Source organism: Manihot esculenta, chromosome 2, assembly GCF_001659605.2.
Source record: "Manihot esculenta cultivar AM560-2 chromosome 2, M.esculenta_v8, whole genome shotgun sequence".
Classification (NCBI taxonomy): domain Eukaryota; kingdom Viridiplantae; phylum Streptophyta; class Magnoliopsida; order Malpighiales; family Euphorbiaceae; genus Manihot; species Manihot esculenta.
Window position 1 is genome coordinate 3,819,730 of NC_035162.2, and position 13,570 is coordinate 3,833,299.

General features: G+C 34.8%; 2 protein-coding genes across 2 annotated transcripts; both read left to right on the top strand.

The window, feature by feature from the left end:
• Window positions 1-2,460: 2,460 nt before the first annotated feature.
• LOC110603014 lies at window positions 2,461-5,133 on the top strand. Its single transcript, XM_043953782.1, has 4 exons — window positions 2,461-3,506; window positions 3,598-3,990; window positions 4,321-4,532; window positions 4,624-5,133. Exons 1-4 carry the CDS (start codon window positions 2,591-2,593, stop codon window positions 4,879-4,881), a joined length of 1,779 nt encoding a protein of 592 aa, XP_043809717.1. The 5' UTR covers window positions 2,461-2,590; the 3' UTR covers window positions 4,882-5,133.
• Window positions 5,134-5,697: 564 nt separating this feature from the next.
• Window positions 5,698-13,162, top strand: LOC110608695 (granule-bound starch synthase 2, chloroplastic/amyloplastic). Its single transcript, XM_021747971.2, has 8 exons — window positions 5,698-6,294; window positions 7,621-8,170; window positions 8,284-8,348; window positions 8,753-8,830; window positions 8,942-9,052; window positions 10,045-10,089; window positions 10,773-10,946; window positions 11,929-13,162. The coding sequence occupies exons 1-8, from the start codon at window positions 6,019-6,021 to the stop codon at window positions 12,883-12,885; spliced, it is 2,256 nt and encodes a 751-aa protein (XP_021603663.1). The 5' UTR covers window positions 5,698-6,018; the 3' UTR covers window positions 12,886-13,162.
• Window positions 13,163-13,570: the final 408 nt, after the last annotated feature.

The following is a 13,570-nucleotide window of genomic DNA, read 5'->3' on the forward strand; positions in this document are numbered from 1 at the left end:
TGGGCTGATGAAATATTGGTTTTTTTACCAATTTAAGAGTGAAAGATTTTTAATTTGTATATTTGAGATTAAAATAAAAATATTTATGGATTTATAGTTGGATAATAGGCGAAAAAGATATTTTGGCGTTAGATCATTATTTATTTTTTTATTTATTTTTAAAAATGATCTAGCGGACTAGCATCATTTTAAATGGTAAGATTATTATTTTTTTTTTTTATTTTTTTAATTATTAAAATATTATAATTATATTAATTAATTAATATATTATTTTTATATTATATTAATTTAATAATTATATTTATATTATAATAAATTTTTTATAATATATTTTATTAATTTTAATATATTTTTATAATAATATTATAATTAAATAATTCTAATTATAAATTTATTTATTTATTATATATATGTATATAATAACACTAAATTAAATAATTAATAAAAAATATTAATTAATTAATATAAATATTAAAATTATAAAAATTAAATTTATTTTTATGGGACAGCTATTATGTATATAATCACATAATAATAATATTAATTTTATAACAATATATATAATCACATAATAATATTAATTTTATAATACAGATAAATAATATTTTTAATTTAAATATTAATAATAAAATATATTAAATATTAAAATATATTTTATTAATATATTTTTTTTTAATTTTACAACGGCTTTTTGCATCTGTTTGACTTTGACAGATCTCTAACACTACAACTAATACTCCAACTTTAAACCTATAAATATTTCTATTTTAATGCTCTAACTACACAAATTAAAAATCTAAGACCCTTAAATTGATAAAAAAATTCTAAATTATTACAAAGGCAAGTCCGTACACATTGCTAGGATGAAAGATTTTCTTCTGAAAACATTCTCATTTGAAACTTCAATAGTAAACTCCCATTTATTTGACAAAAAAAAAAAAAGAACAACTCCCATTTAAATATCTCACATCACTAAAAAAATTGTGAACCGGCAGGCAGAAAAGTGACAATTTCTATCCGAGAATCATTACTGAGGGAATAAACCTTGATTTTACCTGACAACCTTGAAATGGTTAGTTTTATAATGATGACCAAATCTTAAAGAGTCAATGCTAAATGCGCCATTGATGATGAACAAAGAGACATGAATCCAAAATAAGGAATTGGTTGGGTACGAGTTTCAGTCCGAACCCTCTGGAAAGTATCGATTTCTGTCCAAAATAATTAAGATGGAGAAATTTGTTTGCTTTCAACATGTGAAGCCATACGGCAAATGAATGACCCACTTAACAGTGGGTCGCTAATTGTCAAGGAAATCTTGATTACATTAGTTTACAATACCCCAAATACGATCTTGCAATGATAAAAAAGGAGATGGTCCGCCAGGCCCATTGATGATTATCGTAGATTTGTATTTTCATTTTCATTAGCTTACAATAACCCAAATACGATCTAAAATAATACGACATCGTTTTATTAGTTCTTCATTTTCATGACTTTCTCGCACTCCACTAGATATCATAAAATATTATGAAATTATGGTTAAAAAATGAATCTTTGTATTTATAATAAGTCAATTTGGTGATAACATATTGGTGCTTTATAGTCTTCAGTTACAGACATGGTTGCGTGTGGTTTTGAGTCTAATTTTGTAAATGTGCAAGAAATAAAGGAGAGAGTGTGACGGTTAGGATTAGGTAATTAGTTAATGAGAGATGAGGTGGTAAAGCCATTGACTTAATTTTATTATTATCCACTAATTAAATGATTAATGACGCAATGCCAGAAATGAGTCCTGACGTTTACCTTGCCCCTTGGTGCTTTCTTCTTGTATTTGTGCTCTTATTGATTATAAAATTGAGGGAGGATATCAGAATTTAAAGTCTTTACAGTCTTTTTGATTGCAAATATTTAATTTAATTATTAAGTTATTATATTATATCCAATATTAACTCATTCCGACTGTCTGATTGGTTTCTTTGTTGATTTTTTTCAAAGAAAACTGCATGATGGGATGAAAATATTTGATTACTTTTGGATCCCCTGAGCAACTTGCAGAATCTGTGGTACCAATAAGCTGCATTCCTCCAACTGCCTTTCCATAATTAAACCTGAAAAGAATAAATAAATCAGCAAAGCAATTTGATGTTAATTTATTTATTTATTTAAAAAAAAAAAACTAATATTATGCAAGGGGGATTGAGGTCTCATTGATAGGATCCAAGTAAGCACGAAAGTGATATAGTGAGTTGGTCAAGAGATGCACCAAAGTATACTATGAACTGATTTTCCAACACGCTTCTTGACTTTATTAACCACTATTTCGTAAGTTATTCCAGTCGTCTTAATTTAATTATGTATTAAGAAAAATATATTATATGTATGTATATAGGGAAAAACTTACCTGGACTCGGTTTAGACCCACAGCATGTACATGGTAAATCATGTCAACTGAGAATTTTCCATATATATATATATGAAGTTAAGTTGCACCACCTTGCTTGCTGCCTTCTAGCTAATAAAGAAATAATCTAAACTTTCCGAAATTAGTGGCTTTTAAGAGTGATGATCGCAGTTGAGCCTCATCAGAATGGCTGTCCTTGCTTCCTGTTGGCTGATGATTGAATCTATTGTCATCCCAGATGGTTTTGCGAAGTGGTTTTATTTGAGCTTCTATATCCATCCCATTTTTCTTTTTGTATGCCAGATTTTTCTTTGGCTCAAATTGATACTGAAATATCTTTCAGTTGTTTTCTTTTATCCTCTTAAAATCACTTGGTATGTTTGTTTATATGTTTTTAAAGTTTTCAAAGATCGTGTCATCTGCTTTTTTTCATCCCCTAGATTGACCAATTCTGAACCCAGCAGAGTAGAGGCTGAGGATTATGCACTTGTACAAATCTGTGATAGAAACCAAATTGTTACCTCCTATGGTTATTCAAATATAGCACGTATATCATGTCAGCAGCTAAAAGTACTCCCACTTCAGAAATATTATGTGCTTGAAGAGGAGAGTAATTTCCAGGATGATCATCAAGTTTCATGTGAGGATGAACATATGGAAGAAGAAAGTTTGTTTTTTGATGAAGATAAAAGCACGATTGATGATTCCACTTCTATTTGTAGCTCTGAATCATCATCATCTCTCAATCCTTACCAAGCAGGGAGTTTCATGGACTGGGAACTCCGATATTGCTCTGAAACACTCCTAAAAGATGCAAACTTAAATGAATGCATACCATCAATTTGTAGCTCCAATTCACCTGAAGCAGAAAACCTTGACGTGAGCGAGTGTTCGTCATTGCTTTTCAGCTCTAATACAGTAGCTGAAGATCAAGACATTAATGCATATTCAAGATCTATTTGCAGCCTTAACTTACCAGCAGTGGTGGCACGAGAAGAACCTATTGGACTTAAGGACCAAGATTTAGACTCATTCTACAGCGAGTACATCCAAAGGATGAGATGGTTCGATGTCCTAAATTACGATCGCACATGTGGAATAAGTTCGTACTTATGTTGGCATGTTACATTAATATTACAGTCCTGAAGTCAAGTAATGTATATTTGTTCTGATATTTAACTTTAAAACTGCAGGCTCAATTCTGAACAAGCAAGAAACAGCGACTCCAGATTCTTTAGAGAGCGCTGGATCTGTGGATTTCTCAATCTTCCCTTATATGTCATGGAGCAAAACAGTCAGAAAGAAGCTGCTAAGGAGTTTAGAAAGCGATTTCGAGCTGGTTTATGTGGCTCAGTCATGCCTGTCGTGGGAAGTTCTCCACTATCAGTACATAAAAGTTGAAGCTCTTGCTAACTCTAGCTCTCAAAATTTGTTATTTTCTGATAATGTGGTGGGAGAATTCCAGAAGTTCCAAGTGCTTTTGGAGAGATTTATGGAAGAGGAAAGGTGTGAAGGCACAAGGGTTTGGAATTATGTCAGAGGAAGGTTTTCCCTCAAGAGCCTTCTCCAAGTCCCCAAGGTTTCAGGTATGCCTAGTTTAAAATTCTTACATCAAAATCGTTCTCTTTTCACCTTGATTCCAATATTGATCATAGAAATTGAAATTTTAATGACTTTACTGTAGATGATAACGTATAATACGACCAAGGAATTTTTTTTAAGTCATTGTATTTTTGTGAAAGTAGATTATCCAATAAACATCAACGACTTGCTGAGAGTACTCACCTAACCATAGAGAAATTTGTGAATTTTTTTTTGTCTTCTTAACTAAAGGGATTATTTTAGCTACTTTTTGTCTTTTTACATTTAACCTTTTGTTTTTTACTCTCATCAGTTTTATTTTCTGGCTCTCAAAGGATTCTTTGAGCAGGAAATGGAAAAAGAAGTCATAGATATTAAACAAGTCTTGAAGGCCATAGAAAGATGCATACAGGCATTTTGGACCTTTGTTAAAACAGACAGCACAAAGCCTTGGTGGAAATTGAGAACTTCCTTGTGGACTTGTCAGCCTGTGGAGAACCCTAGAGATTTGAAACTATTTGCTGATCTCACTAGGAAACTTCATAAGGTAAAATTTAAAAGAAAATTAGCAACAATAGTTTTCAAATCAAATATAAGACATCATTTTCTTTCTTTTTTTTTTTCTGGTGTGTGTGTAGAAGGAACTATGGTTAAAAGATTCACAAGGGAAGCGAAGATGCTGGCTCAGGAGAGTAGTAAAGCCTGATGTGGAGGAGTCTCAAAGAAAGGAGATGCTATACACAATGATAGACATAAAGCTGATATCAAGAGTGCTCCAATTGCCAATGCTTTCTTCTGCCCAGCTCAATTGGTGCAAAGAAAAGCTCCACAACATTCAGGTTCAGGAAGGGAAGATTGTCAGGGCTTCCACTTCTGGCCCCTTATTTCCTCCTTGATATTTTTCTACAAGTGGAACCCAGTTATATTAGTATTATGCCTATAGCTTGTAAATAAGATCTGGTAGAATAAGATGTTGGGTTCAATTATTCAGTTCATTAAGAATTTTTTTTTCTATGGAAATTGGGAAAAGTATGCATGATATGCTTTTATTATCTAAAGAGTTTTGATTATAAAAAGTTATACTGCTTTATATGCAAACACGTTTATGTCCAGCAAATGATTAAGCTAGTATATTAATCAACAACTTCAAAAGGCTAGATTTTCTTTATTTTCTTTTGTGGAACCATGCAATAAAGGCCACACGAATTTTTTAAAATAAAAGCACGTGCAACTTAAAAGCTTTTACAATATAGAAATCTCACCATAAAAATATATGGTAAGAACTATCATTTTACTTGAGCTGCTAATGGCTCATGATCGCCTCCACGTTTTAAAATTCCTGGGAAAACCTTGTTAATTGAAGAGAGTGATTGACTCTTTCAGTACCCCTTTTGTCGTGATCATTGATATTTTGAAGAAGCCGGTGTTAGTGGCTCAGGGCATCCTGAGGAAGCCGAGGTCTAATAAGCCTATTTTTTTCAACAATTGTACATTAAGTCGATCATTCCATATATAATACATATTTTAATATGGTAAACTGAAAACAAATTAAAAAATATATATTAAAAAGTTATTTCTATAATAAATGTAATATATATATATATATAAAGAATTTCTCCAGTTTTTTTTCTCTCTCTCGGAGTCTGAACCAGAGGGTATTTGTGGTTAGTTGATACAAAATCCAAAATTGTATTTGTATAGACCTGATATTTCCAGCAAGCATTCACTTCGACACAAATTTGAGCCTCAAACACCTCTATGAATATGATTTGACTTGCGGGGCCCCATCTCAACCTGCCTCCAGAAAGATTTCCCTGCTCCCTGTTTTTTTCGTACATTTCTGTTCTCAATGTCTCTAGACACCTTATAATTTGCCTGTACTGTTGCTTCAATTCTCCGTCTATCACCAATTTTCTAAATTGGGTTTTGTTTTCTCACCATTTTCTGTACTGGGTCAGTCCCGCTTTGCACTAAAAAGCTCCCAGTTTGATGAACCCCATCTCAAGCTGTTGGGGCTGTCGCACTTGTGAGAAATGGCATTTATAGGATCACTTCCTTTTATTATCCAAACCAAAGCAGAAAGTTCTGTCCTTCTCCATGACAAAAACCTACAGCGATCCAGATTCTCCGTTTTCCCATGTAGATCACAAAACTCTTTTAATTTAGCCGTTTCGTTATCTTTGAGTTTTAAGCCTGTAAGAGCTACAGGTAAGGAAGGCGTTAGTGGTGATGGGTCAGAGGATACACTTCAAGCCACCATCGAGAAAAGCAAGAAAGTTCTCGCCTTGCAAAGGGACCTACTTCAGAAGGTGATATACTGGCCACTATTTTTTTTTTTCTAGAGCTAAATCTGGAGTTTCTGAAGCAGATTTTGACATCATGTTGCCATTAAATTTTGAATTTTAGATGATCATATGGGGTTTTTTTGGGTGGCATTTTATGTTACCCGTCGAAGGAGAAATTGAATATGATCGAGTGTTTCCCCTAAAAGAGGATTAGGAAGCTGATTGTAAGAAAATATCGTTGCCTGAAAAAGCTATGTAATTGATGATAAAGGATGTAAGTGGATATAATTATTTTGCAAATTTTGGTAGCGTTATAAAAGGAATTCTCAATTAAGTAAAACAAAGCACATCATCTACAATAGGCCTATAGCTACAGGGATTGGACTAACATAGTGTAGACGTCGAGAAACCAAGTAACATGGATTGATTATATGTTTGCTCCTTAAACTGCATAAACTTTGTTATAATTGTAATCCAAAAAATTTAAACATATAATCAATAAGGAGCTAACATGGATTGTTAGCTTGTCTTATAATCCAAAAAAAAAAAGAGATTTGCAATGTCTTTACCAATCTCCTTACAATCCAAAACAAGAGACCCAAACTCAGAAAGATCCAGATTATCTGACTTGAGAGCTTGATAGGCTTCAATATTATCCATCTCAATGACCGCACTAACAAAATTCCTCATACGAATCCAAGAAAGAGCTTATGCTTCTGCCTCTCTAGCTTGTAACAAACCATCAGACCAACCTGTTACAGCATGGAGGAAGCACCCGGCATGATTGTGGAGGATAGCACTGCAACCAATTCGTCCACAGTGAGGAAAGAGTGCAGCATCAGCGTTCAGCTTGAGTAATGTTGAGGGAGCACGCCAGCTGGTGATGGCAGGCAAAGCAGTCTGCAAGAGATACTTCCAGAATGTGTAGCAGCTAACAAGTTGACCCTCTCCTGCCAACAATTTATGTTCTATGCTTCTAATTAAAGATTGATTACGAAAGACTAAACTTTGATTCGATATGATGTATTGGGCCTTAAAAATTCTATGTATGTGGCCTTTTACCTGTGGATTATTGCGACCTATTATCCTTGGATAATTGATCTTTTAGCTTCTATTATTCTCTTCTATAAGTATATTTGCTTGATAAGAATGATGTAATCCTTACTAAATGTCAATATAATGGTGATTCTAACATTATGTTATAATTTCAAAAGGGAAAAAAATTATATCATCTTCTTTCTTACCAACCAAGTCTTTCTAGAGGTCAAAATCACTGTCATCTCATTAGCTCCTACTTCTGTGTGAGTAATCAAATCTAAATACCGTTATTGAAACATTCATCCTTTGCAGATTGCTGAAAGAAGGAAATTGGTTTCTTCTATACAAAGTAGTGTTGGTGACCACGACACAAACAAAACTTCTCATGAACAGAGGGAAAACTCTTTGCCAAATTCAGATAATACTTCAACTAGTGATGTGAATATGCACCAACAGCAAAATGGCCCAGTTCTTCCGAGTAGCTATGTCCATTCAACTGCAGATGAGGTATCAGAAACTGCATCTTCAGCTATTAATAGAGGTCATGCTAAAGATGATAAGGAACTTGAACAACATGCATCTCCTAGAACAGCCTTTGTTAAGAATTCTACCAAACAGTTTAAAGAGATGGATTCTGAGAAACTACAGACAGATGAGATACCATCTTTTCTTTCAAACACCACAGATATTTCCACTATAAATGAAGAAAATAGTGAACATTCAAATGAATCAACCTCACCTATGGTTGACATTTTTGAAAGTGATTCTATGACTGAAGACATGAAGCCACCTCCTTTGGCTGGGGACAATGTCATGAATGTTATTTTGGTAGCTGCAGAATGTGCTCCATGGTCCAAAACAGGTATTGCATCTTTAAATAATGTTTGTTAGAATATGCTTTTCCCTGTATGCTTCAGATAGAATATGCCTTTCTCTGTATGATTCAGACTGATACAATACAACATGTTATCACAGGTGGCCTTGGTGATGTCGCTGGATCTTTACCAAAGGCTTTGGCTCGGCGTGGACATCGGGTTATGGTAATGTCGATATCCTTCTTTTATACAATTGACCTGAACATGAGGATATAAGGATAAGTGAACTAGAATACATTTTCCTAAATTTCCATATGGAACAATGATGATCGAGATATTAAAACACCCCTGAATTTAGCATCTGACGTACCCTAATTGTTTCATCAGCATATCTTCCATATAAAATTTGAGGCTTGCTTTCAGTGAGTATTGTCTTGAGATATTTGGCAATTTGACTACATTATTAATGCTATAGTAAAAGCCAGGAGTTTTTTTTTTCGGTTCAGTATCAGTCTAGTAATGTATACCTGGCAGTTTGATGTATGTTATACTATCAGCAGTCCACAAGTTTTCTTTTGGTAGAAGCACAATATGGTACTTTACCTTCTGCATTTTGTTGTCTCCTTTAGGTTGTGGCACCGCGATATGGCAACTATGTTGAACCTCAGGATACTGGAGTCCGAAAGAGGTATAAGGTGGATGGTCAGGTGAGCAACAGCTACAGAACTTAGCTTTAATCGAATCCTATCATATTATTTAGATTTGGATTATATGAGTTCTATTCATTACAATCGTGAAACAATATATTTACTTTTCAGGATTTTGAAGTATCATACTTCCAAGCCTTCATTGATGGGGTTGATTTTGTATTCATTGACAGTCCTATGTTTCGCCACATAGGGAATGATATATATGGAGGAAACAGAATGGTAAGATCACTTCTCCAGCTTAAACCAATTGGCTACACATTGAAACTTCATTTATTATTCTAACCTTGTGCCGCCTTCTACAGCTTTAGATCTATTTTTTATCTTGATTTCTTTAGAAGTTGAATGCATTAGACTTGCTGCCGCGGGGGGTGGGGGAGAAGCCCATAAGGTAACTTGGGTTAGCTTAAACCAAGTGGTGTATCATGTGTTAGAAGAATAGTATCATTCTCATTTGTTTTGACAATGTGAGGTCACTTGGGTTAGCTGGAGATGCTTGAGTGGAATTGGATTGGTGCGTACACTTTGGAGATGTTGAATTGAGTTGAATGGGGAGAATTTGGTAATAAAAAGAATGCCCAAGTCCTTTTTGTATGTGTGTTTTCTTCTTTGGTAATATTTGACTGCAGAGAAAGGCTTTATCTCTTGATTGGTATACATGTGTTGGAAGATTAGTAAGTATCATTCTCATTTCTTTTGACATTGTGAGGTCACTTGTGTTATCTGGACCTGTTTCTTTGTGCTTGGTGGAATTGGATTGGTCTAGACACTTTGGAGATGTTGAATTGATATGGAGAGAATTTGGTAATAGAAAGAAAGCCAAAGTCCTTCAGATTTGTTTCCCTTTTTTGAGGGTTTTGTGGTGTATTTGAATGCAGAGGAATGTTCATATTTCTTATTGGCCAGACTTTTCTTGCAGTTTGTTATGGGTCGAGGTGGTTTTCCTGGGTTCTTTGTGGGTTAGACTTCAGGGGCTTTTATGATTAGGTTACTACTTAATTAGTTGGTAGCTCTCTTTATTTATTGCTAATTTTAGGAGGTACCATGACCTCCAATTTGAACTGTTGTTTCTAATATTCATTTTATTTTGAGAATCTTAATGAATATGTTACTTTGAATTTTTGGTTGCTAATAACATTCAAACTTCTTGATTTGTTTTGTTCAGCTAATCATTTATGACTGAAGACTCCCATCTCTTTGATTTAATGGTGCAGGATATATTAAAGAGGATGGTATTATTTTGCAAAGCTGCTGTTGAGGTACATTTTTATGACAAGCCTGAAAGGATTATTAAGAATGACTTGAGTGCCCTATTTAAGCAACGTCGGCGCAAATTCAGATTTCATAAGATGTAGCAATGTCAATCCTTCTGTCTTGGCATGTAATTCAAACCAGGGAATGGAACTGACATGTTAAAAGTCTGTGGTAGACCAGCATTATATACAATGTAATCAACAAACTGGAAGTGTCAAAAGTGTTAAAAAAAATCTTTGAACATGGGAATGAGATATGCCTGCCATCTAACAACTAGTAGCATGTTCTGGGAACATAATTGATTAGGTCAAAGCCCACATGATCTTTGGCTAAATTTTTGGCAACAGATGCCTCCTGTCCTGAGGTAAATATCTGTGGTGTATCTTGCCTATGATTGTGTTGGGGACAAGTGATTGGAATAACAGGGGTTATATATTACAATGATGCAAACTATCTTTTCTATGCCGGAAGAGAGATTCCTTATTGCAGATACCATGATGTAGATAGTTGCTGGCCATGGTACTCATGGTAAAAAATAATAAGTTGAAGCATCTTACTGTCAAGAGCATAGATAATATTATATGGTTGTGCTTGTTAACATTTATGCCAGTCTTTTGAGGTTGTTTTATGTTTGTAATCTCTGTCACTATATCCCTGTAAATTCGTAAAGTAAGTTGTTGATTTCTAGGTTCCTTGGCATGTCCCATGTGGTGGAGTCTGCTATGGGGATGGAAATTTGGCTTTCATTGCAAATGATTGGCATACAGCATTGTTGCCAGTGTATCTGAAGGCATATTATCGGGATAATGGTTTAATGCAATATACAAGATCTGTTCTTGTAATTCATAACATAGCTCACCAGGTTTGTTTCCTGTTCAATACATTTCATTTCTCTGAATGAATGTATAATAATGTGTTTATCAATGAAACTCCAATATTGCTAGAACTATTCTGTTTTGTCTAGTTGAAACGATTTTTAATACTGCCTCGGTAAACTGAAGGTGGGGGGGATGGCTTAACTGATCTTTCCTTGTCAACATGCATTATCTAAGGAGAAGTTTCCTTTCTGCTATATTTGTGCTTACTTTCAAATTGGCATGCCTTACCCAATTCCCCCTGAAGAGCAGAATCATCATATGTTTCTCCTTTTGTAACCTTAAGAAGACATGTAAATTGTCTTTTTTGATATTTTGCTTTTAATTACCTATAAGTTCAAGTATGTCCCTTTTTTTAAATATGATTCAACACTCTTGCCAATCTACTTCAACCTCAATAATTACACCCAACCCTGCATATCTGAGAAGCATGATGTTAAAACTTTGATGCCTCGTCTGTTATTTTGATTGCTTTATCACTTGAGGATGTTTGCAACATTCTCGACCTTTAATCCTCAAATGACTTCTGGGCTTTAATCTTGTCACTTAATTATGATTTTACATGTGGATTATATGTTAAAGAGTCTAGTTTATTTTGTGGTAGCCACAACTAGCTACTGGTTTAACTTTGGGGAGCTGTATATCATTACCTATTACACTTGAGATCTAATTAGAGTCTACCTTCTACAACACTTGAGATCATGAGTTTATCCTTCAATAAGAAATACTGTAAAAGCAACAGTAGTACTATAAAGTCTTCAGATTATTCATATTTTCTAATGAGTTCTTGCACAGGTTTCAGTTGTCTATGAGATTGTGATGAGTATCTGATCATAAACCTGGCATCATGAGCAACTCTTTCAACTTTGAATTCATTTAATATAACATTACCCAGATGCCAAGTCCCTTTATTTTACTGATCCAAACATTTGCCTGTTTTGAACTTCCAATATTTTCTGTTGCATCTAGGGTCGGGGTCCAGTGGATGATTTCTCTTACGTGGGTCTACCAGAACATTACATTGATCTCTTCAAACTGCATGATCCGATTGGTGGTGACCACTTCAATATCTTTGCAGCTGGTCTTAAGGTGGCAGATCGTGTGGTTACTGTTAGTCATGGATACGCCTGGGAGCTTAAAACATCTGAAGGTGGTTGGGGTCTGCACAATATCATAAATGAGAACGACTGGAAATTGCAGGGCATTGTTAATGGGATTGATGCCAAAGAATGGAATCCACAGTTTGATATTCAACTGACATCAGATGGTTATACTAACTATTCCCTGGAAACACTTGATACTGGCAAGCCTCAGTGCAAGGCAGCCTTACAGAAGGAGCTCGGTTTGCCCATCCGTCCAGATGTCCCTGTTATTGGGTTCATTGGAAGGTTGGATTATCAGAAAGGTGTCGATCTCATAGCTGAGGCAATTCCCTGGATGGTGGGTCAGGATGTGCAACTAGTAATGTTGGGTACTGGCAGACAAGACTTGGAAGAGATGCTTAGACAATTTGAAAACCAACATAGAGATAAAGTGAGGGGATGGGTTGGTTTTTCTGTGAAGACAGCTCACAGGATAACTGCTGGTGCAGATATTTTGCTCATGCCATCAAGATTTGAACCATGTGGGCTAAACCAGTTATATGCTATGATGTACGGGACGATTCCTGTAGTACACGCTGTGGGTGGACTAAGGGACACGGTGCAACCTTTCGATCCATTTAATGAGTCGGGGCTTGGGTGGACATTTGATAGCGCTGAATCACATAAACTGATACATGCATTAGGCAATTGCTTGCTCACTTACCGAGAGTACAAGAAGAGCTGGGAAGGACTGCAGAGAAGAGGGATGACTCAAAACCTCAGCTGGGACCATGCTGCTGAGAAATATGAGGAGACTCTTGTTGCAGCCAAGTACCAGTGGTGAGCAATAGTGCTTTTCCTTAAATTTTGACTTTTTTTTTTTCTGTTAAATAATGCTTCCAAGAGGTTGCCCTCTGATGCTAGTAAGGGGGCCAATAGATGGCCATGTATGTTCTGCTATATAGCTCAATGTGTAATCAGCTTAGAGTTATGATTCAGGAGTTGTAATCCTTTCTGGTTTTATCACACATTAGCAGAGGATGGTTTGGATGTGATGAGTGGTGACCCATGTTTTATCCTTGTGCTTATTCTGTTATCTGAAAGCCTGGGATCTTTGTCTCCGTGAGCTTTTGAAATTGTTGGTAAAATGTAATAATCAGACATAATCCATAGGAATGGTGCTGGATCTATCATAACGTATATGGAGTTAATTGAAGAACGTGATCTTTAATTGAATCATAAATCAGATGATTTAAGTGAAGTAGTCTAGTAAAATTATTTTCTTTCTGGAAAATAAGTTGCTCAAATATCTAGGAAACAGGATACGATGAGAGACGACACCTAATATGGTTGAGGCAAATCGCTGTAAGAGAATTTGACTCCAAGAACACCCAATGATTTTATTAATGCGAGTTTTTACCTTTGAACAAAAGCATGTGACATAATTATTGAATGAAATAAGCATATGCTCTTAAGGTAAAATTATTATGTTTAGTAGAGATAAAAGGTAAAATTAAAAAAGATCAATT